The 23,340-nt window shown below is 39.3% G+C and overlaps 1 protein-coding gene across 1 annotated transcript in view; it reads left to right on the forward strand.

Annotated features, from left to right (window-relative positions):
- Positions 1-23,340, forward strand: part of si:ch211-186j3.6 (neural-cadherin) — a 384,238-nt gene that overhangs the window by 320,505 nt on the left and 40,393 nt on the right. Inside the window, 2 exon segments of the mRNA XM_042487073.1 lie at positions 11,502-11,766; positions 20,746-20,926. Of these exon segments, the coding sequence (XP_042343007.1) occupies positions 11,502-11,766; positions 20,746-20,926 (446 nt within the window).

The following is a 23,340-nucleotide window of genomic DNA, read 5'->3' on the forward strand; positions in this document are numbered from 1 at the left end:
ACATATTCAGTGGGCTACATACCTTTGAAGTAAACCCGGAAGCTAGATTTTTTTTTGGCATATGCGCCAGGCGATCGATTCTCATCAGGCTGAATAGGTGCCATCTTGGGATATAGTGTCTCTGAAGAAGCTGATAATTTAACTGTAACTGCATTAGGCTGTTAGCTTTGATCTTTGAGAACTGGACTTTTATTACAATGAGGCTTATTTGCATAAAAAAGGGACAATTTTGCAGATGTCTGCATATTACCTAATTTAAGTAAATGCAAATACCACAGGAGCAAAGTTAAGGGTGCAGTTCACCCTCAATGGGTGCTTTGAAAATTACAAGTTTTCTTTTTGTTCAGGATTAGCAGTCTCAATAGCCACACAGTCCGTTCAGTGTTGTGTTTATCCCACTTTAAATACAGGAAGGAGTGAAGCTGGCTTCAGCTTTCTCTCTTGTATTGTTGTGGTGATGGCGAATAACCAACTATCACAAACTTACAGCAATAAGTCGTCCTTTAAAACCACCAACTGCTATTGCATTCAATTGCTATTAATCTGCTGGTTAAACAAACACACGTTAATTGTTTAGCTCTAATTAATAGCTAATTTTCTTTTTATATGTTTATAACCAATGTCCACTTGAGCCCAACTGTATGTGTGGTAATGGCCATCAGCACCAACTTCAGAGCGTCTTTTTTGACCACTACAGTTGCATTTTCACCAAAGGCTTTTAGTGTATTACCTTTGGAACAAAAAGTACTTAAGACTCGGTACCTAGACTCTAGATCTGTGGAGCATTTCCACCACAGAGAGTACTGTAGAGAGAGACTTTATGTTTAATACATATCAGCTGATACAACTTAGTTTATATATCAGTTTTATTTTTTAATTATTTATTTTGGAATTCTGGATATTCCACTTTTTCCTCAAGCAAAAAAGTCTCAGAAATCTCAGCCCCAGAGTGACTTGCACAACAGGACTTAAACAAAAATATATGGCGATCATATATTGGTCAATACACTGCTTTTTCTGTCTGCTATAAAAAAGTCGCCCTGCAGCCAAATTCTGTGGATGATGAACAGGGTGCAGACTTCACTCTTAAGGAACAAGGAGATACAATGAGTGCTGCTGGACAGAGGAGAGAGTGACAACAATTCCTCCCACATAGTGGGAGCAATAGTGGGAGCAATTCCTCCCACATATTTTTGTTTGTAAAAAATAAAACTGATATATAAACTAAGTTGTATCAGCTGATATGTATTAAACATAAAGTTTCTCTCTATGGATATTTATAAATAGCTGGTAGTGCATTAATGCCTTGTCAGGCGAGAGCAGGGGTTAAGCGCATGAGTGACAAACCCCGACACATTTTTTTCTCAGAATGAGGATTAGAACATCCGTTCACACAATCTGGTGGTAATTAACAGCACAAAAAGTGTATGTCATCCAAGAGAGACAATAAAAACAGATGGAGTGCTAAAAGATGTCATATTAAAATTTAAGGTGTGTTAATGCATTGAGTAGCAATTCAAATAAGCATTCTACCTTAAAAGTTGCCAGCAGTCGAACTTAACTTATTTTTTTCTCAGTCTGCTGCTGCTGCTAGAGGCTGCAAAACAGCCTTTCATTTAATAGTTATAGTATACTAATGTATGAAAACTTGCATGGTATGAGCATTGGTTAAAAAAGGTGTTTATTCTCTACCGTAGACTGTAAATAAGATGGGCAACATGACAGCTCCCCCAAAGTGTAACTTTTCAATCTCCATGGCCCCTTGGTGTCTGACTGCAGTATAGGCCAAAAAGCCCTCCCCTCCATGTTAGTGACTGGGACACAGGCTAAACTGAAAACTCTAAGTACTGCTAAAGAATTTTCCCAAAGATAGATACCGACACTTTTAAGGTAGTTCTCATCACCCTGATGTTTATTCAAGTGATTGTTTTTTATAGTAAGTTCAGTTTTATTGAGTTATTAAATTATAAAAAAAAAAAAAGCGGGCTTTTCCGCCATGATTGACAGCTGTGTGTGCCAATCCATCCAGCTACTTTGGATTGGTCAGACGGGTGTTTTGGCGGTAACTCCCCCACCCCAGATATCACTACTGTGCAGACTCCAGGTCTCAATGACATAATCAGCACAAAATGGCAGCGCCCATATCCTGGATATTTCAGCCTCACTTAAGCACAGCAGGGTTTAGTGGGAGCACTTTATATGCAGTCTATGTTCTCTATTGTACAATCAACAGACTGCAGTGTTTCTAGCTCCACCTGTACTGGATCTGTGTGCTAGGTACCCCATGCAGAGGGGTGACCAAAAATGGGAACGGTTCCAAACGTATTTAAGGTACCATCCAAAACTTTTCATATGGAAACTGAAAAAATGCATACCGAACTCTTCTGAAACGACCTGCTGGTGGAAATGCATAATTTCTTTTCATCACCATTTTCTATTTTTCTATGAGCTGCTTGCAATTGAATTTACACGAATGCCTATGTTTATAGGCTGTTGACTGTGACTGAGCCATAGCACAACCAGAATGTAGATCCTGTTCCCAATACTGATCTGTACCTCCACTAATTCTCTCATTTCACTTTTGAAAACAAAGCCAACTAGTGAATTTCCCAAACTGCAGAACTATTCCTTTAAATGGGGATTTGTGTTTTATTCTGCTTTGTCTTGCATTTTAGATAAAATGATTTAATGCAATGTACCATAAATATACTCTCAGTTTAAAGTGTTGTCAGGCTTTAATACAATCTGAATTTATAGTTGAAGAAAATAGTGGTTCTCATGCGGTGTATTAGCGGTGCAGATGATTTAGATTGACGTTGAAAGCGAGCTGCACGGACGGAATACATTAACTGTATTATTTGGTTATTTGTCTTTAAGGCTTCATTTCTCCCACTCTTATTTCCCTCTGGTTGCTCTGCTCACACTTGAATTGCTTGCTCATATTTGTTATTTGCTAGCCTCCTTCTGTGTCTTTTTTTTCCATCCTTTCCCCCCTTGACTTTCTTTCTGGGAGCACTGAATACCTTCCTAGCTCTGCTTCTCATCCTACGCTGTTACCACAGGTATTGATCCAACATCACTGTCTGAAACAATGATTATTATCGATACCAGCCGCTGTTACAGTACAACCTCTCCTCTGATCCCTGTCTGCCATCTGTCTGTCTCAGTCCTATCCACCCACTCCCAAATATCCTATTAAAGGTTCTGTATGTAACGTTCTATATCAATTCATAGATTTTTTTGTTGCCTATAGGTGAATTGATTGTAATGTAACTTTAAAACTGAGACCTTTCCCAAACTTTCTTGTTTCCTGCACTGGGCTTAATTCCCCTGGCTGTGAGACTGTATAACTCCTTCAACTACAAACAAAACACATAAACATTTTTTTTTAAAACTGTTCAAATATTACTAATAAATCTACTTTGCACCTTGTACCTTGCTCTACAGTGCAAGCAGTTTACTTGAAATTGTGTCTCAAAATTGATATGTGCACACTGGAAAAATAATATAGGAGCACAGTGTGCGAGTAACAGAAGTTTTTTTTTTTAACTAGAGGGCTTTTAATTTGTAATGACTGACACAGGATGTGGTGAGACCAACTTCAAAAACACTAACTTTATCATAAAGCCTGTTCATTTTTATTCCCGGTGAAGAGGGGAGGGGGAAGAGGATTTGAGTGAGGGACATTCACAAGCAGGGTCCAAACTGATCACCCACCCAGCACCATATGCGAGTACATTTTTCATTTAGTGAGTAAATGTAGGAAGGCAATCTGCCACACAGGAGGCAGATCCCCCACGCATAAAGTCACATTTTTGGTGATCACACCTGACATTTTGGTGCAGTGACACATGATTGTGTCAAGCGCTGCAGTACTGTGTACTGTACCGGACATCAGCTGATCCACTAAACTATCATTTACGTCCAGTCTGTTGCTCTCTTCTTACCTTTCACAATAAAATCCCTAGACATAGGCAGCACATCAGTGCTTACCAGAGGGAACTTATTCACATACTGAGGCTTTGGTGTGATGCTTTGTTTAATATATTTTAAAAATTTTGCTTCAGATTTTGCTCTGGCATCTTGTTTAAGTTTGCCCTCAACATTATTATCTCAATGAAATGCACTGTAACAAATTTATATATGAAACAAAAATGGCAATTTGTCATTCTGGCCGGTAAAAAAAAATGTTTTCCCCTACCAGCCACTCACAGAGAGAGAAAAAAAATGTATTGCAGAACCAACTGAGAATGACGACAATGTTTGGACACGAGATCACAGCTGACCACCGCTGCATCGTGGCTGCCCTCACTGTATTCTCTCCTGCCAAATATGTGTGCAGTTAATGGTTTATTAAACTCTGTATTGGAACAATTTGTACTGTGCTCCTAATACTCTTTGTGTGATCCTAATGTTATTCATTTGGGAGCACATGTACTTTGGAAATGCTTCACCGTGGAGCCCTGCTGCAACAGCCTTTGTTTTCAGGCATTCTATTAACACAATGCCATCAGTCACGTTCAGTCTCATGTATGTCACGTTACTTGGTCAATGCCCAGTTGCTCGCTCGCACCCACAGAGCTGAAGCACGAGCAACAGGGTGCTGACTGCATTTCTCTCCATGGTCAACGATGTTGTTAATAACCAGGATTTTCTGAAAGTTACATACAGAACCTTATTTAAATGGCACACCGCTCCCTCTGCACAGCCACATGGGGAGCGGGTTCACATTATTTATCCACCATAAATAGTGCATTTATTCCAGGGTGGAGACAGCGTGGAAATGTGTGTAATCCTATAAAGTACCCCCCCGCCCCCTTCAGTGAAACAGTGGAAACCCTGCAATGTTCTCTGACTGAAATATTACCATATTGCCTTCTAGGATTATGTTTTTCACTGTAATAGTTCTGTTTGCTTTTAATCAGAGGGAGGAATTAGCATGCGTTACTCTTGGCTGGCTGCAAACTCACAATGTGAGGAGCCCTTTGTTTCTGCTGTTTGCGTGTGACTTGCATTCCAACAACATGGTTAGCTGGGGATGTTACATTTCTTTACTCTGAGCTTCTTTCTCCTCTCTTGGATTTCGGATTGCAGTATTTTGACTTTCTACATTCTGCTTTTGCACTCCTTATGAGGATTAAATCTTTTTGCAAGAATGGATAAATTAGAAAGAAACAACTCTTAAATGAGAGGATACATTTGTTTCTTCTCAAATGCTGCAAGTAGTTAGTTGTGTAGTTTGCTTTGATTAAATGGCAATTTATAGAAAGCAAAAATCCAAATCCATATAAAAGATCAGCTCAACCTCACAGGCATTGAGAGCTTAAGAACATCTTCACTCCAAAATATTCAAATAATGAGTATTTCAGCGCTGAAGTCCATGGAAAATCTCAGAACAGAATATGTCAACAGACATTTGGTGACTACAAAGCTGTTTGAAAAACTGCAATGATCGCTACATCAAACAGGCTTTAAACAGTGGTCTGTAGCCTGGCAGGAGTCTTGTTATCCACCATCACATGCACCTCTAGATGACAAACTCAGCTCATATACCAAAAAATGTAATGTATTTGTGGATTGCATAAATATACGATGCACCCCCCCCACCACCACACACACACACACACACATACACAAAGCTATTATATTATTATTATAACACTGGTATGAAATGGTCTCTAAAATGACGGAAATGTTGTTGCAATTTTTTATGGGATAATATATTGTCCAACAAACATAGTTATGGTGGCAGGTCGTATTTCCCTGTTGTCAGTGTATATCAAACTGTAGGCCAGTAACTATGTTATGTGGTTAAAAAAAAAAAAAAAAAATCAGCTCGTGATTTTACATAGGAGTTAGCTGAAGGCCCAGTGCGTCTCACACAGATGCTGTAGGGTGCTTTATGTGTTGGAAATAACACCAGCTGAGGGCCTCAGAGCAGGATGCTGTACTTAACACCCTCGGTATGAGAACAGTATGCATTAAATGACAGCATATGTTCTCTCTTACATTTTGTATGTTCTCATTAAGCCCCCAAAATATAGCAAGTGTCATATAAATAAATATGATATATATAACAAATAACATGTATCATACAACAGTTTTGTTTTTTCATATTTTTAACTCCTATGTTAAGTGAAAAATTTACTGTAGTGCCCAGACCTCACTGATCATTAACTTATCACACAAGCACCAAAACCCCAAAGTCTGTGTCCACTGTTCAGTTCATTGACTGTTATGCTCACCATGGTGTCTATTTCAAGCTGTTATTCAAGCCATTAAGGTGTATATTTAAACCCCCTGCGATGTGCTCCCTGACAGATGTGGACACCAGAAGCAGCTAATAATTTGGTGAATAACATAGTGCCATTGGAGCTTATTTTCATCATTCAACCACAAGCCTGGAAACAGGTCTTAAAATAATGAACCTGTATTTGTCTTTCTTTATTTGTTCCTGTGGCTTTCTAATTTCAGAGTACAACTGTCACTGAAAGCATATATGCCAATACTATGACCTTTTCAGAGTCAGTCTATGTAATGAAGGGAAGCTCTTAACTGACATTTATAGAGGACAGGCAGGTTGCAGGAAGGTGGGCTAAATTTAATAAATAAATGACACTGAATACTACAGACTGGCAGACTGTAAGGTGGAGGTTTAATTTAAGATCAGAATCAGTCAGCAATTGGATGTCCTGTCAGGTAGAATAATGTTGCAGGTTAATGGTGTGTTGTCGGCATGCAGGTTTGACAAGTCTGATATTTTGCTGTTGCTTCTCAGCTCAGTAAAGCTGCACCCTTTATTCCCCATTATTTCAGTTTCTTTTCTCTCCATCATCACTTCTTTCCTTTCTTTTACTTCCTCCATCTCACATTTGTGCTTCCCACATCTCAGGTTTGCTGGCATCTGTCTGACTGTCCTTTTATTTTCAGTTGCCCTCATTGTGAAGACATAACAAGAGCATTAAAGAAGACAACATGTATTTTGAGTCAGTTTTGGCAGGTAGTACAGTTGAACATGTGGTTAAAACAAACACTTTTTTATGTCCAAATTTAAGATTTACTTACAACTGATGAAAACAAGAAAACTGTAGACCATAATACAAATTCATTATTTGAATTATCACTCATAAGATTCAGTATTAAGTCCATTTGGACCATGAGTCCCAGCTTAATCGACCAAAACATTTCCTCTTGGCTGTGATGTTAACTGGATTTCCTTTCTCCCTTCCTTCTGAAGCTTTTTTTCAGTTTTTTCATATTATAGGCAGGCACTGACTTGAGTACATAATGCACATTATTATTAGATACTGTATGAAAGATTGGAGGATATTATTAAAAAGTACAGAATGAAGCTTATTAATAAACACTTCGCAGAGGAAATTATTATTCAACAGTTCAGCATATTATACAATGGTTATTATTGCCTCCAGTGGAGATGGTGGTGGGAGTCATTACAGAGTTTACAGGTGCATTGTTAATCATTAAAGTGTACACTTTTGACATCACAAATGAATGTTGCAAGCTAAAAAATACCATGTCTCATATTTACTTTACTCATATCTTACTTTATTGAGATGAAGTTTACAATATACCTCACCAGTATGAATATACACAGATGAAATTTAAAAGCCTAAATGCCTGTACATATAATGTTATGTAATGTAATGAGAATTGTTACGTGAATCTAGGCAAGGCAGCAACACATGCTTTTTTTTTTTTTTTTGCAAATTTAAGAAAAAAAGATTCTGGTGAATGGGGTCCACTGTCCCAACTTTCTCTGTATATGGCACCAGACTACACAGTTCTTTCAGGAACATAGGTAATTACTTGTAAATTATGGGGAATCTTTGCTTTAACAATGCCTCAGATCAAGGCCGAGCTGGAGCTTGAGGTGTTTTTTATTTATATATATATATTTTATGATCAAATCAATATCTATTCTCTAAAGCAGGGGACTGCAGGTGAGATCTCTAGAGGTGAGAAAATAGGAGTGGAGAAAGTACGAATGTATATATTTATTGCCAGTAATGAGGGAAGAGATCGGTTTCATTTCCCAGTATAATTTAAGGTGAGGAAAAAATTGCATAAACCAAGTCATATATGCACATAATCTGTATTTGCACTCATTATTTAATCATGAGAGGAGGTTAGATTAACACATCATCGGCACACATCTGCTGCGACGAAAGGCTGCAGCATCGAGAGCAGTCTGTCACGGGAAGCATCTGGGGGAACCATACTGTCCCTGCAGTGGGACTGTTTGCTCAAAAATGGAGTCACACACCTTTATGCACACCTAGTGTATTGCGCTACTGCAAGCACACATTCGCGAACACACACACTCATGCACCACCCAGGGAGCGAAGCAGGAGTCAAATTGCTCCATTCCGTTCAGCTTTAATTGGGGGTAAAATCAGGTGGCTGTGAGTGTGTCTGGTTAAAAAAGCACTGCCCCAGTGGATTCTAAATATAATTAATACTTCATCACACAGCCTTGAAATGAGCCACGGTTCTCCAACGGAACAACTTTGGAGCCGTCCAGCACTTTACCCTCCTGCTTCAAGAAGAAAAGGAGCGTCTGAGGGAGACATGGATGGAAAAAGGAAAAGAGAGGGGCTTGATATGGCGGACAGTGATTTAAAAAAAAGACAGTTTACAAATTGGTAGATGGATGCAACGAGAGCTGACAGGTGATGGTTGCTCTGTCTTTTTTTGGCAAAGTTCTCCCCAAAAAACTTGTCTTTATTATGTGGAGAAGGAGTGAGAGCATTAATGGTAGCCACCCACTTCTCCTTTCTCCTCACATCTCTTTCTGTCTCTCTGCCCTTCTCATCTCAGTCCTCTGTTTACGTGGCAGCAATGGCAGAGAAAGATGGAGGGGAGAAAATTATGCTCAGTGGGACACTTGGAGGAAACGGTTTGAAATTGAAATGAGGACGACCCACCCACTACCCTATTTCTCTTAAAACGGCCGTCAGACTTATTGTCTTGGACACACACACACACACACACACACACACACACACACACACACACTCGCACAGAAAGAAACACAGACTCCCGGATTTATTTTAATGAATATTGCCCTGTGATAGACATGCGATTATCATCACAGCCAAGCCTAAATGGATCTGAGGGCAGAAAGAAACAGCTTGTTGTGTAAACGTGTTTATTTTCTCCCTCATTCTCACTTTTCATAAACAAGAGGTCATCTCAGAGCTGGACTTTCTGTGTGTGTGTGTGTGTGTATGTGTGTGTGTGTGTGTGTATGTGTGTGTGTGTGTGTGTGTGTGTGTGTGTGAGAGTGTCTAAGAGAGACAGCAGGCCATGTTTGCACAAGTCAACAACTTGTAAGTTAGAATGTCAGCTTTACCATTGTGTTGCCTCATTTAAAATTTATTTTCAGCCCATAGCAATAGCCCAAATGACAACTAGCTTTCCCCTCAGTGCTTTGTGATCATATTATTGCAAAACATGTCGCGTGGACATGGCTTAGCAGACAAAATTCTGGGGTAGAGGTGGCTGGGAGCTCGAACCTTTATCATGGCGATTTTGTGTTTTCATATTTCCATTAATTCTATAAGGAGGTTTACTTTAGATTGCACCGTCATAGAACAGTGGCAATGTCAGTTTACTATACAGGCCTTTTTCATTTTCCCTGTATTTGCTCACCCCCAGGGAGTTGATCTGGCTTTCTGGCCAAATTGGCCTATTGATCCAGTCTTTTACCAGCCAAGTAAAATCTTTTCTTTCTCCTAATCCCTATTAGCTTTAAAAGCAGAGACTTGGACTCGAGTCAGTTCAACATATTTCCTACTTACCCTCAGTGGTATCTTGCCGTGTAGATGGTTTTGAATTGATTTGCTGAGGTTTTGAGATCTGTGCCGCTGAGACTTCTGCCGCTGTCCCGGAAACAAAGGAGCTGAATGCCATTTGTGCCACTCAAAGTATCAAAAAACTACATTTGGTGCTTTTTTCAGCTCAAAGAGACAGATGGCAGATGTGCTTTGGAAGGAAATTGTTCCAATTCTTTGATTTAATCAATAATTACTGCAGTCACTTTTTGTATTTCACAAAACATTGAATATTATTAATGATGCTTTTGATATTGTGCCAAGATGTATGATTATTATGCATGGTCTCTGCTCAATTATGCTACTGTAATCAGTTTATGACAGTGCACATGTAGAACTCAAGCTGGACCTGCCAAGATTTTTGCCCCATTTTGTTCAAGTGTTTTGTTTTGGTTTTGTTGTGTTAGACCAGTGCACTTATAGCATACAACACAATGCCAGTGGCCACGCTTAGCCAAAGCTGGGGAGGCTTACATGTTTATTTTGGTCATCTGCCAGGCCTTCATGTACTGTGGAAATATGACTGTTGTAGTTTGATGTAAGGATTTAACTGTTTGCAGATATCTCATTGTGATAAATAAATGTCCCAAAGTCAACAGGTTGCTGCCTGGTATTAAAACATTTCTCTTTATTCTAAGCCTAAGCTATAAGTAACTGTCTAATTTATTTACTTGGATGGAAGATAATGCTACACACAGTCTGTTGGCATGATAAGACTGCAACAAAAACAAAATTAGGGTCATTCATCTGACAATTATGATTATTTTTCTGAAATGGCTGTAATCAACAAAAGAAAACCTTCGACTGAAATTCTACTCTTAAAACAATTGATCAGTGCATGGGAAAACAAATCTGCAGGTTATCTCTTCATGTCTTCTGTTATATATATATATATTCTGATTAAAAATGAGAGTGGAAAAACTCTTAACTTTGGATAAAACGCTGCGCTTGTCATTGTCATCAGCTGTACCACAAATGCTAAACAACAACATCTGTCATTTTTCAGCTGCAAAAAGAAACACTGTGACGTACATTCAACCTTGTTGAAGTAACACCAGTGATTGTACAACCAGAGAATTTGGTCGGAGAAGAGCATATCTACCAACAGACCAGAAGTTTACAGCCTTGATTAATAACCATAGGACCTTTCATCATCACTGTTCTTTATAAATCTCTGCATGATTTATAGTAACAAAGGTTCAAAGGTGCAAAAAAGGAATATCTGGCTCCTTTGATGATGGATGGTATAATATTTAAAAAACAAAACAAAAAAACACTCTTCACATACAGTAAAATGTATGGAAAAAGCAGAAATGGGAAACCTCCCAATGTAGCTGCATCAACGAATGCCTGCTAACCAGTGAGTATTTGTTTTTATTCCCTTCTCAGAGAATGATACAGGATAGATTGATTAACAACTTGCTGCAACCAGTTTATTAGTTTTGACTCATTATGGTAGGAATGGTCAATATTAGTTATTTAAATCAATCACACATTTGTTTGACCAGCAACAATATCCTAGGATGTGGCAATGCGATTGAAATTTGGCTCACAAAAATAACACATTTAATTCAAGAGCAAACATCTGAAGTCAAAGATAAGCTGAACCTGTAAGCCTCATACTATCTGTCCTCTTTCCAATTGAAGATCTTCCAGGGCCTCCTCTGTGTTTTCTACAACCTCGGGGATGGGGACTACAACCTAACACTACCCACCTATCGCCTGGACAACGGTGAATGGCACGAGGTTTTCCTAGATCGCCATGACAACGAGATGATGCTGCGACTGGATGGTGGTGGAGGGCAGCGGGAGGTCGCAGTCTCACGGGGCCGAAGTAAAGAAATCGTCATTGACCCCACTGTGGTGATGGTGGGAAACACCTTCCCCTCTGGAATAAACAAGAGCTTTCAGGGTAGGTAACGTCAGCACATTGAGCTTAGAGCATCTGCAAGTGTTTATCTGAGAAAGCTTCAAACGCTTTTCACTGAATTTTCTGTCAGTTACCCTTCGAAATCAGGATTGACATCATTTTTCTTGTGCTGCTTTCAGATGCCTTTCACAGGCCATGTGACCTTTTTAAAGCTGGGGGGGTGGTGGTTGAAATGTATGCAAAAAGATATGGAAAAATATCCCGCCAATTTATGATATTGAATAATAACAATAATTTTATATTCAAAATTATGTTACAGGAAAAATACACACACACACACACACACACACACACACACACGCATATATATATATATAAAAATTAAGCACAAGTTTTTTTTTTCTCATTTTCACATAATTTTTTGTAACTTTTATTTTGGAAATTTTCAGACCATGTCTTGTTAAGTTGCTTGTTGCCTTCCCCTCACGTACATGTAGTACTGTAGGCTGAATTCCAAGCTCTTTGCAGTATTACCTTGTGTGAGCACACTTTACTTCAGCTTGCATTCAAACTCTGAAACTGTAAAGTGCGTTGGCACGGGAGCAGCTGGAGCAGCCACAGACCCAAGGACAACTTGTTAACTGGACAATAAGTAGAATTTTTTAACATTCCATAGCACAGAATAATACCAATACCAACAATTACATGTGCAGGTGCTGACATTTCTAACAAAACCTCCTAAATTTCGAACTTCAGGATTTACCATATGTGGACAGCTGCCTGAGTATAGCAGTTTTGTTTTTATTGCATTTCCTTCTGCTCTCCCTTCTGTTTTTTATGTGTTGCCATCTTCATACATAACAGCTTTAAAATATGCCCAACTAGTTTGATCAATTCATTAGTGAAAACATTCAGTGCCGGAATTGTGTTAAGACTGAATAATGGCCCTATACTTCATTTTACAAGCACTAAAATAATGGCTTTATACATCTTGAATCAGCCTCACTAATGAGGATTTCTGAGCTGCAGTGCATGAATACTTCCATGTCATTTATTTCTTCTCAGCTCTGTAAAGTTGCTGCTTTCACCTGTTCATTTTCCTGTCTACCCACGATGTTCTCAGTTGATGGCACTGAATCAACAATGTTCCGACAGTGCTAAAAACAACGAGAGGAAAACACTTGGGAAGAAAACTCCATTATTATGCAGTCACACCTTCTACAGGCACAGGAATAGGATAAGAAAGTGATAGCTTGGAAGGCCAATGGTTATTGAGACTGCAAACAGCAGGCTGATTTCTACACCCATCTGGAGTCAGTTGATATGATCTGAAAGTGTATGGTCCACAGCAAAAAACACAATGTAAACAAAACTGGTTTAAGACACTTAAGGTATATTTTTACCCTTTTTTCCACCAAAATAGCTCTGCTTCTTGAACCGGTTCCGTTCAGGATATTTGGAACCTTAGTGCCACCCAGTGAACCAGCCTGTGTTTCCAACAGCTTTGAGTGGAACCCTTGTAATCAAGGATGTATAGGCAACAGAAGGCATGGAAGGATGCACAAGCGAAACAGTAGAAGCAAAATTGCAGATAAACTTTTGTTCTGTCACTACAAATAATTGATTTTACTCCAAAAAACAAGCATACACCAACTATTAATGAGACCACTGCACATATTTCCTGTCAGTGACTCACTTGACTTCTCCATTTCTGCCTTTTCTATCCTTTCCTATTAACATGCAAAATATGATGTGCCCACTGATTTCATCACAGTTCAGATCAAGAATAAACAGTTCTGTTCTTTTTTTTCTGGGAGGAGGGGGTTGGCTCCAGCCAAGAACCAACTTTTCAGGTTCAGGTTTTCAGGCCACTTTATTTTTCCTCAAAATGCTCTGAACGGTTCAAAATAAGGTGCGGGAACAGAAACGGAACCAGCTCCAAGTTGGTGGAAGGGATAGCTGGCAGCAGCGGAGTGTAGTGGTTAGCGCTATCGCTTCACAGCAAGAGGGTTCTGGGGTTCAAACCTTTGGTGGAGTGGCCCATCTGTGCTGAGTTTACATGTACTCCCTCTGTCAGCATTCTCCGACTTCTTTCCATAGGTTAGTTTGCGACTCTTAATTGCCTGTAGGTGTGACTGTGAGTGTGAAAGGTTGTTTGTCTCTATGGCGACCTCACCTCTCACCTCTGCCTGGATAGGCTCCAACCCCTTTGTGGCCCTTAATAGGATAAGTGGTTATGGCTATAGAAAGATTGAATCTATGCAGAACCTGGTTCTTACTGGTCAGTTTGACCCAGGTTAGCTTCCAGCTGCTAGAGAAAATGTTATCTTAAGTACTGGCAATAACACCAGTTGTAAAAAAAAAAAAACAAAAACAAAAAAATACTTTGAGCAACACAAACATGGCAGAGGATTTTAACAATCTCTTCTCTCAGTAGACAAATAGATAAGAAAAGAATATCACATAAAAAGGAGACCCAAAGTGCTTGATAATTTAGATTCTTTTAAATTTCTAATGGCTAGGATTGGTGATGGCACACCATCCCAATTATCACCTTGTTTGTACTCACCCTGGTGCTTTTGCCAAGGACCATGTTTTATTATTTTGTACAGAAGAGCACTGCTAGATTTATTTTTCAAAAGTAGGACAAAAAAAGGGATTATTTTGTGTGTCGTTCAATAGTGTTCCTTTAAAATCTTTGGCAGATGAGTGCCCGGCTGTAAAGAAGTAAACATTTCAATAGAGAATGGGAGAAGGGTTGCAACACACAACAGTGTCAATCTTCCTGGATGTCCCTCTCAGTACAGAACTGACGCCATACAATGCTAAAATCAATCCAAACATTATTCATGCCGAATTGTATATATCCCGTGTGTGTGGGAGTACCAGATAATATGATGTGTTTGCTGTGTGTTACAGTGACGAAGATAGTGTGGTTCAGGGCATGTGAATTCCTCCTGGAAAGTGCTACCAGAAATAAGTCCTGTTATCTAGTCATACATTCTACATACTCTTTTCAAAGGAGGATTGTGACATTATATGTGTTAATGGTTGATTGATATGACAGTTTAATGGCTTATTCTCCTAAATGCATCTTCATTGTTAGCTGGGATGATGGCAGTATGCACAGCTGGGTGTATGGAGGGGCTGCGGAGTAAAAGGATTGTGTGTGTGTGTGTGTGTGTGTGTGTGTGTGTGTGTGTGTGTGCGTGCGTGTGTGTGTTTGTGTGTTTGTGCATATGCGATACTATTTGTATGTGTGAGTGAGAGAGATGTTAGTTTAAGTGTAAAAGAAGAGCTTTTGTTAAGATGTAATCAGCAAGTGTGCCTGTTTTGTTGCAATAAGTTTGCACGATTGTGTGTGTCCTTGAAGCAATATCTTTTTAGATTCACCCACACAAAAGATTCTGTCTTGCATTTGACCTCTTATTTAACTCTATGCTGAACAAAAAAACAACAAAAATCATTCATTAGGACTCCGAATAACGTTCAAGAGATTCAGTTGTGAACAATCCTTGTAGGTTCTTACCTATGACTCATGGTCAAGGTTTGGTTAGCTTTAGGCACAAAGAGTTAGATGAAGTACTTTGTCAAGGGCTAGGAAACATGGTATGGATGAAAGAATTATGTGTAAAACTCATGTCTCATATGTTGTTGACCTATCCATTCATCCTGACCTCCCTATTTGCTGAATTGGCAAGTGCCCCTTCGCCTTTCGTCCTTGGGAGGACAATCTCTGTTTTAACGTTTGGGTGGCATTTGCAAATTTTTTTTAATGAATTGGTTCTTCTTTTACATTTTAGTTTTTTTGTAAAGACTGTAGAGGCTACTGATTTCCCCTGATTTTCTTGATTTTTTTATGCCAAGCTAAATTTAACCATTTTTAGCTTAGCTCAGTCTTAGCTTCATATTTACACAGATATACAAATGATGTTCTCATCTAACTCTCAGCGAGAAAAAGAATAAGTATATTTCCCAAAATGCTGAACCCTTTTTTTAAACTGTTAGTTTTAACATTATCACTCCATTGTTATGAATAAATCAACAGAAACAGCAGCAGCATGCACTGATTGCTAGCTTGTTCTATGGGTCAGGCTACAAAATCTGAATGATCTATCACCAAACATAAGGATTTGGCTTTTTTTTTTTTTTTTTTTTTTTTTACAGATTTCTGAATGAGTCATTATACAGTTTTTTTTTGTAAATTTTAAGTTTGATGCTGCTCTATCAGTGACCTTCCATGTCTACCTATGACATTTTAGTTATCCTTCTGTGTCAACTGTTTATGCTGGGGGATGCCAGTACTGTGATGTTAACAAATGCACATGGAGGGATGATGCATCCCATGGTGATGTCACAGCATAGTCCTTATGTTTACTAAATGTGGACCATCACGGTGGTTGGGATTAGTCAACAAAGTCACACTTGGCTAGGTTTAGGCAAAAGAGGCACATGGTAAGGTATAGAAAAAAACATAAAAAACACACGTCCACTCTAGTGAACCCTGGACTCTTCGTACAAAAGTCAGTTGTTTGTGGGTCCCATCCACCCTCCCTATAAGTGCACTCATGCTCCTTGAATTACAAGGTGCAAGGTAAATTTTTAAACAGGATTTAGGATGTAATTACAATTTGTCCTTGATCCTGCTACATCTTTGGAGTTGAAGGATGAGTTGATTAAAATCAGCAGCTACTATGAAAATTCCATCAGGTCGCTTGGGCATGTTGCTTCTGGTGGCAACATATAATTCCTGCAGTGCATTTTTTAAAATTTCCATCAGAGTCTTGTGTCCTGTCAGCTTTGAACAAGGCCTGCCCATCCAGTACAACAGCTAGATCTGGGATGTTAGGGGTTAACTATATCTCTGTGAATATGTGTGCAGAGCAGTCTCTGATCTCCTGTTGCTGAGTGAGCCTTAATTGCATCTCATCCATTATATTCCTGTAACCAGACATTAGCCAGTTGGTCGTCAAACTAAGGTCAGCCTCGCCCTGATGCTGGCTGTCCTCCCTCTCTTCGTCTGGTGCTTTCGGTTTCATTTCTTTACTCTGGTCTGACTGGCTGCTGGCATATGACGTTGGTGGGAATACTCTCATGGTCTGCTGTATTCAGTCCAAACCCCACACAACTTTTCCTGATGTTGATAAGTGCTTCTCTAACTTGTGCTTCAGCAGAGGGCGCCATAGAGTTAAAAAAAAAAAAAAGAAGAAAAATATGGTCAAAAAGTAGCAAGGATTTGAGGAGCTACTGGCTGCTGTATCTACATGCGCTGCCATCGCCATAGCAACCGATTACATCATTACCGGTAGGGTTATTACTTGACGTTGTCCTTCAGCATTTCATAAACACATGACTGGTTCTGTCTGGTTATGTTCTCATGTGACGTCAGCAGCATACAAAACAACGCCACCGGTTCTGTCTGCCCACATTCTCATCTGATGCCGTCCAGCAGCTCTGGTTGGATGTGGAAGTTGGCTTTTGGCATCATGCGCGTACACCAAAAGCACTGACAGAGCAGAGCTATGTGATGAGTTCGGTGTGAGAACTGGCCACTGATAGAGTCTTAAGAGCGAAAAGAAGGTCTAGGATTTAGGCTAAAAAAGGCAAGATACTATAGCAGTGTGTGAGAGAGAAAGAGGTCACAACTATGGAGAGATTCAGACGCAGAGAGAGAGAGAAAGAGAAACAGATAGGAAGAGACAGAGAGAGAGAGCTCCCTGGAGTTCGACAGCTGTGCCTCAGGCAGTAAAAGACAATGCGTGTGTTTATTAAATGGACTTTAAAAGCATATCCCTTCAAAAGAGCCAGACGTGATAGATGGTGGCAGGGAGGGTGTACGTGACGCCGTGTCTGTATTTGCAATTACTTTTGTTAATGTCTCTTTTCAAATACTGGCAGAGGGGTAGTGAGATGTTGAACTGAATATACCAACTCAGTAATTAAGCGATGAAAACATAAAAAAAAAAGATCAGAAACATGTCCTCAAGTGTTGCTCTGTTGCTTCATGGTAACCTTTGCAACACTACCGACACAGAGTTTAGACATAATTGCTGGAAGACCTTTAGACATTACCTTTACTACTGGTAATCAAAACTCAGGTACTCTGCTCTACAGTAACAGCACCAAGCATTTTTATATTTTGAGTTGGATTTCAGTTTAATGTGTAAATATGAGTTATTAGTAACTCAGCACAGTGCAAGTTGCAATTTTATTTGTAACTAGATCAGCTGGTAGTCCAGGATAAAGAAGTGTGTTTAGGGGTGCCCCATGTGCAGAGGCTGTGTCCTCGCCACAGCGGCTGCAGGTTCGAGTCTGGCCTCAGCCCTTTGCTGCATGTCTCCCTCTCTCTCTATACCCCTTTCACGCTCACACTGTCCTATCAATTAAAGGCAGTAAAAGCCCAAAAAAATAATCTTAAAAATAAAAAGTGTATTTATTGTACCTATGCAAATAAGCCAGAAATCATTTTACGTTCATGTCATGTATTTAAGAGTTTATTTTAGAGAATTCAAGGTCAGTAAAATTATTGGTGGTTGTTGAGCCATTATTGGTTGATTAATTGATTGAATGAAAGCTTATTTTAGGAGTGACAGTGAAAGTAACTAATTTAATTAAATAACAGCATTGCTACTGAAATTTTAAGAATATAATGAGAACAAAAAGCTGTAAGGGACACATATCTGACAATCAGGACAAAGTTATCGATCAAAGCATTCACAACTGATTGTAATGTGTCAAAGACACCCCTGATAACCCACAGATGGGTAATTTGAGGAAGTGCCAAGGTCGGAGTCTAGACATAAAATATCAATGCTGTATACACTGATCAGCCAAAACATTCAAAGCACTGACAGATGAAATTAATAACTATGATCATCTCTTCACAAGACAGTGTTCTGGCAATCATGTGGATGCTACTTTACATGCATCACCCACCCTAACACCACTGTGAACAAAGTACCTTGCACCTTGTGACCTTGCATCCGTCTTATTCTTGTAAACACATTATCTCATGAACACCTTGAGGAAATTTTCAGGGATGACCCGATTACATTTTGGTGGTCAGAGGTCACAGTCAGGGTGACCTTGTATATTTCATTCTTGTGAAAACAATATCTCATAAACATGTTGAGTAAATTTCCTCAAATTTTGCACAAATGTTGACTCAAGGATGAGCTGATTAGAATTTGGTGTTTTGAGGTCAAGGTCACTATGACCTTGCATCCATCTAATTTTCATGAATGTTATAGCTGAAGATGGCCTTAAGGGAGTTTCCTCAAATTTGGCACAAACATCCACTTGCACTCAAGAAAAAATAAATAGAATCTTGTGATCAAAGATCAAAGGTCACGGTGACCCCATAAAACATGTTTTTGGCCATTCATACTCTCAAAAGTTTACACAAAGGTCTCATAGGATATGTAGAAGAATTGCCATTTTGTATTTAAGGGGTCAAAGGTCAACTGTGACATAGTTATGTTCTACAAAAACATTTTAATGTCCATAATTTAAAAGCAGAAGTCTGTAACAGAAGAGGAGATATTAGTCACATACTGTATTGGTGACACTAATTTTGGGTGCCCCCCTTGAAACTGCGGTGATTGTATAGATCGTCTTTGCTCCATGTTGAGAGCTGTGTGCGACAGTCCCGGCTCATACTCTGAATCTTAGATCTTGCTCTAAATGTAGTGTACAGCTCCTTCTCTCTGAATCAGGTCAATCAGTGTATACATTTTGATGGATGCTAACAATGGGAAGTTTGGATAAGGATTGTATTGTTCAACCTTGTCCTTTGGGTAACCTTTAATTAAAATGTGTCTGATTGATTGCGCATTCTCCTGTTTAGCATTGTCACCATGTTACCAAACCTCTGTCATGTTGCTGTAATTAATGATAGAAACAATGGCCAAACCTATGAAACCAAGACCCAAAGCCTAATGAATAATTACATTTCAAGGATTTTAGGACATTTCCAAGATTTAAGGACATTTCTTGGATTTTAGGATGTTTCCGGGATTTTAGGATGTTTCTAAGATTTCAGGACATTCCTAGGATTTTAAGACATTTCAAGGATTGTAGCATGTTTCTCAGAGTTTAAGAAATGTCTGGGATTTTAGAACACTTCTGGGATTTTAGGGCCTTTAGAGAATCTTAGGATATTGAAAGGACTTTAGGACGTTTTTCAGATTTTAGGACTTTTCTAGAATTTAACAAAATTTCTCTGATTTATTACATTTCTTGAATTTAAAGATATTCTTACAATTTCACGACCTTTCTAGGCTTTTAGGACATTAGTTAGGACTTCTGTCGAAGGTTGTGTGGGATCCTCCACTGGCACTTTTTTTGACAAACAAGCTCTATTTTATGCTGTGCCATGCACAGTATCAAAATACACCTTATGTATACTAAAAGTACTAAACCAATTCCAAGTGTGAATCACCTTATTTTTATTGTGAATTAGAAAATAGATAAGGACACACCTGGCATCCTATCAGGGGTCAGATTTGGCAATAAATTAAGTATCACTGATCCAGGTCCTGCAGACCTTACAAACATCTCTCCCCATTTGCAATGTGTGTTGTTATCTGAGTGTAGCATTTTGCAAACAGCCTTTCAAATATATTAACTTCCCATTGGTCAGTGTCTCAGGAGAAGCAGCGAAGCAGTGACATGTGTAAACAGCACAGCGATCAGTGCACCATGGAGCACATTATACAATTTCCAACATGTATGCAAATCTTTGCCTGCAGAGATTTCCTCGAACAGTATGAATGGCATTTTAACATGCTGCTATAAACACCTTACCCCAAGAAACTCAATGAAACATTTTCACAAACAAAACAGGGTGTATTTAAGCTGTGAGTGTCAGAACTGGAGCCAGTAATCTATCAAGAACTTATGGTTCATTTGTTTACCAGGTACATTAGGAAAAACTCTATCTAATTCAATATTGTGTACTTGTAGGTAAAAAACAATGTATTTCTTTTGCAATTGAGCTCTTTCCTATTTCTCTCCCTGCAGGCTGCATGAGGGACATACGCCTCAATGGTCGCTACATGCCGCTTGACAGCCAGCCGCGAGATGGGGTTTCCCAGGTCAGCGTACAAGGCCTCTCCCTTGGGTGCTCGTCAGACTCCTGCAAAAGGAACCAGTGTAGCCCCCCCTTCACCTGTGTTGACTTGTGGAGAGTGCACGAATGCAGGTACACACACACCACATGACTGTAACTGCACATTCCAGTACATTCACACTTGGACATCAATTTGACACAAAGGCATAAAGACACATGCCTTAAAACCTACCAAGTCCCTCTGGGTTCACATGGTCGAACAAAAAAAAAATTGCATAAATGTGTGCAAATGGTTTTGTGATGTATGCTCTCACAGTCACGATTTGTACTCATGGTTTTACTTTGACATTTTTTTAACAAAACCAGTGAAAATTACCAACAGTTATAACACCCAGGGCCTTAGTCAGTGTGTTTACAATTTGATTTTTTTAATTATTTTTTTTTCCTAACGTGACGCCAAAGGGGCTCCATATTAACCAACTCACTCTTACTCTTATGCCTCCATGCTGGCGATGGCAGAGGCCAGAGGCATTATGTTTTTGAGTTGTCAGTCTGTCCGGCCCATTGTTGTGAACACAATATCAAATTTAACACAAACATCCATTTGCACTCAAGGATGAACAGATTAGATTTTGGTGGTCAAAGGTCAAAGTCAAGCTGACCTTGCTTTTGTTTCATTTTTGTGAAAGCTATATGTCATGAACACCTTGCAGAAATTTCTTCAAATTTGGCACAAACATTGACTCAAGGATACGCTGACTAGAATTCGGTGTTATACGGTCAAGGTCACTGTGACCTTGCATCCATCTAATTTTTTGTGAACGTATTACCTAAAGAATGCCGTAAGGGTTTCCTGAAATTTGGCACAAACATCCTCTTGGACTCAAGAATGACCTGATTAGAATATGGTGGTTGAAGGTCAAAGGTCAAGGTCATGGTGACCTCAGAAAACATGTTTTTGGCCATAACTCAAAAATCCATTATCTGACAGTTTCACACAAAAGTCGCAAAGAATCTACAGACGATTCTTTAACATTTTATATCCGAGGGGTCAAAGGTCAGCTGTGCTGTGCAGCTGAGCTATGTGTGAAGCACCCATGTTTTAACAGACATGGATGTAAACTGTAAGTTCAACTTGACTTGTTCACAGAGGCATACATCAGCATGGCGGTATTCCTAGTTCAGCTTTTGACCATGGCATTAATTTTGACCATAGCCACATAAATGCACGTTGTGACTGCCTCGTCCTGACTCACGTGAAAACATAGGAAATGTGTTGAAGAAAAAGCCTCCCCATGACTCTATTCTAACTTTCTTATACTGTAAAGCCATGGAAATGTAAGATTACATTACAATAATTTTATGGCACAGGAAGCAGTTGCTTATCTATGCATAAGGAAGCTGTCTACAGGAAACTGTGGCACCCAATTATTGTCCGTTTAAATAAAAAGAACAATCAGAAAAAAGGCAGCATGATAGAAAGCAATCTGGTGATTGTAACATTTGAAGTGACAGTGACAACAGGGACTTATAAAGCATCAAATAAAATGTATAACCAGTTCTGGATTTTTATGCCAACTGTATGCGTAAAATGAATAAATATATAGCAAAACATTTTGCACTCAGCATGTTAACTAAAAGGAACTAAACATAACTTCCTGTTATATTAATGCTTGTGCACTGTCAGATATTATAAAACAGCCAGCAGAATTTGCCCGCTAATGATGTTTAATGATAAAATTGATGTGGAACTGTATCAGTGGGTTGACTGTGAGATGCAGTGGTGAACGTCCCTCCCACCATCGCTGATGCAGCCTGTGAATGAACAAAAAAGTGTCTTCATCTTTTCCATCGTAACAATTTTAACTCACTGCTGTGTTTGCACTTGTTTACTATGTTCTTTGGCTCTGGTGGAAGCACCAGTTGATTACTGATTGTGTCAGCCGCTCTGACTCTTTCGGAGGGTCAGAGCGTTAGATGATCACTCTGGATAATATGTGTAGAGATCACAAATTGACTGCAGCTAACAATGTGTCAACTCTTCAAATGCAGTCTTTCAGACCTTACTCTACCTTTTTCTACATGCCCGATTGTCTGGTTAACTGTCGTTGAGGGACTGTGGATGTTAGTGTACAAACAAAGCTTGAATTCGCTTGTCTTTCTTGTCCCTGGCTGCTCAGGTCCTTGATTGAAAACCACAGGCTGAAATGACAAGAAATGTGATGTGACTGCCAGCCAATCTCTAAGTTCCAGACTGGTTAAAGGTCATTACAAATTATTTGTTTATTTGGTTTTCATTTGAAATTGATATCTGCTCTTTGAAAAACAAATGAGCAAGTGGACTCATTCATCTTCTTAGTCATAGGCAGAGTGTCATGTGAACTCAAATTCCCCCTCAGCCTGCCTGACAGAGGAGATATACTGTGTAGCAGCTTCAAAGTCAGTCCTACAGTGCTCCATGTGACGTCGCACGTTTATTTCAACCAGCCTGTGCACATGTGTGTGTCTGCTGGATTCTGGCAATTGAATTGTCCAAATAAACTCCA

Source organism: Plectropomus leopardus, chromosome 1 (assembly GCF_008729295.1).
Source record: "Plectropomus leopardus isolate mb chromosome 1, YSFRI_Pleo_2.0, whole genome shotgun sequence".
NCBI classification, from domain to species: Eukaryota; Metazoa; Chordata; class Actinopteri; order Perciformes; family Serranidae; genus Plectropomus; species Plectropomus leopardus.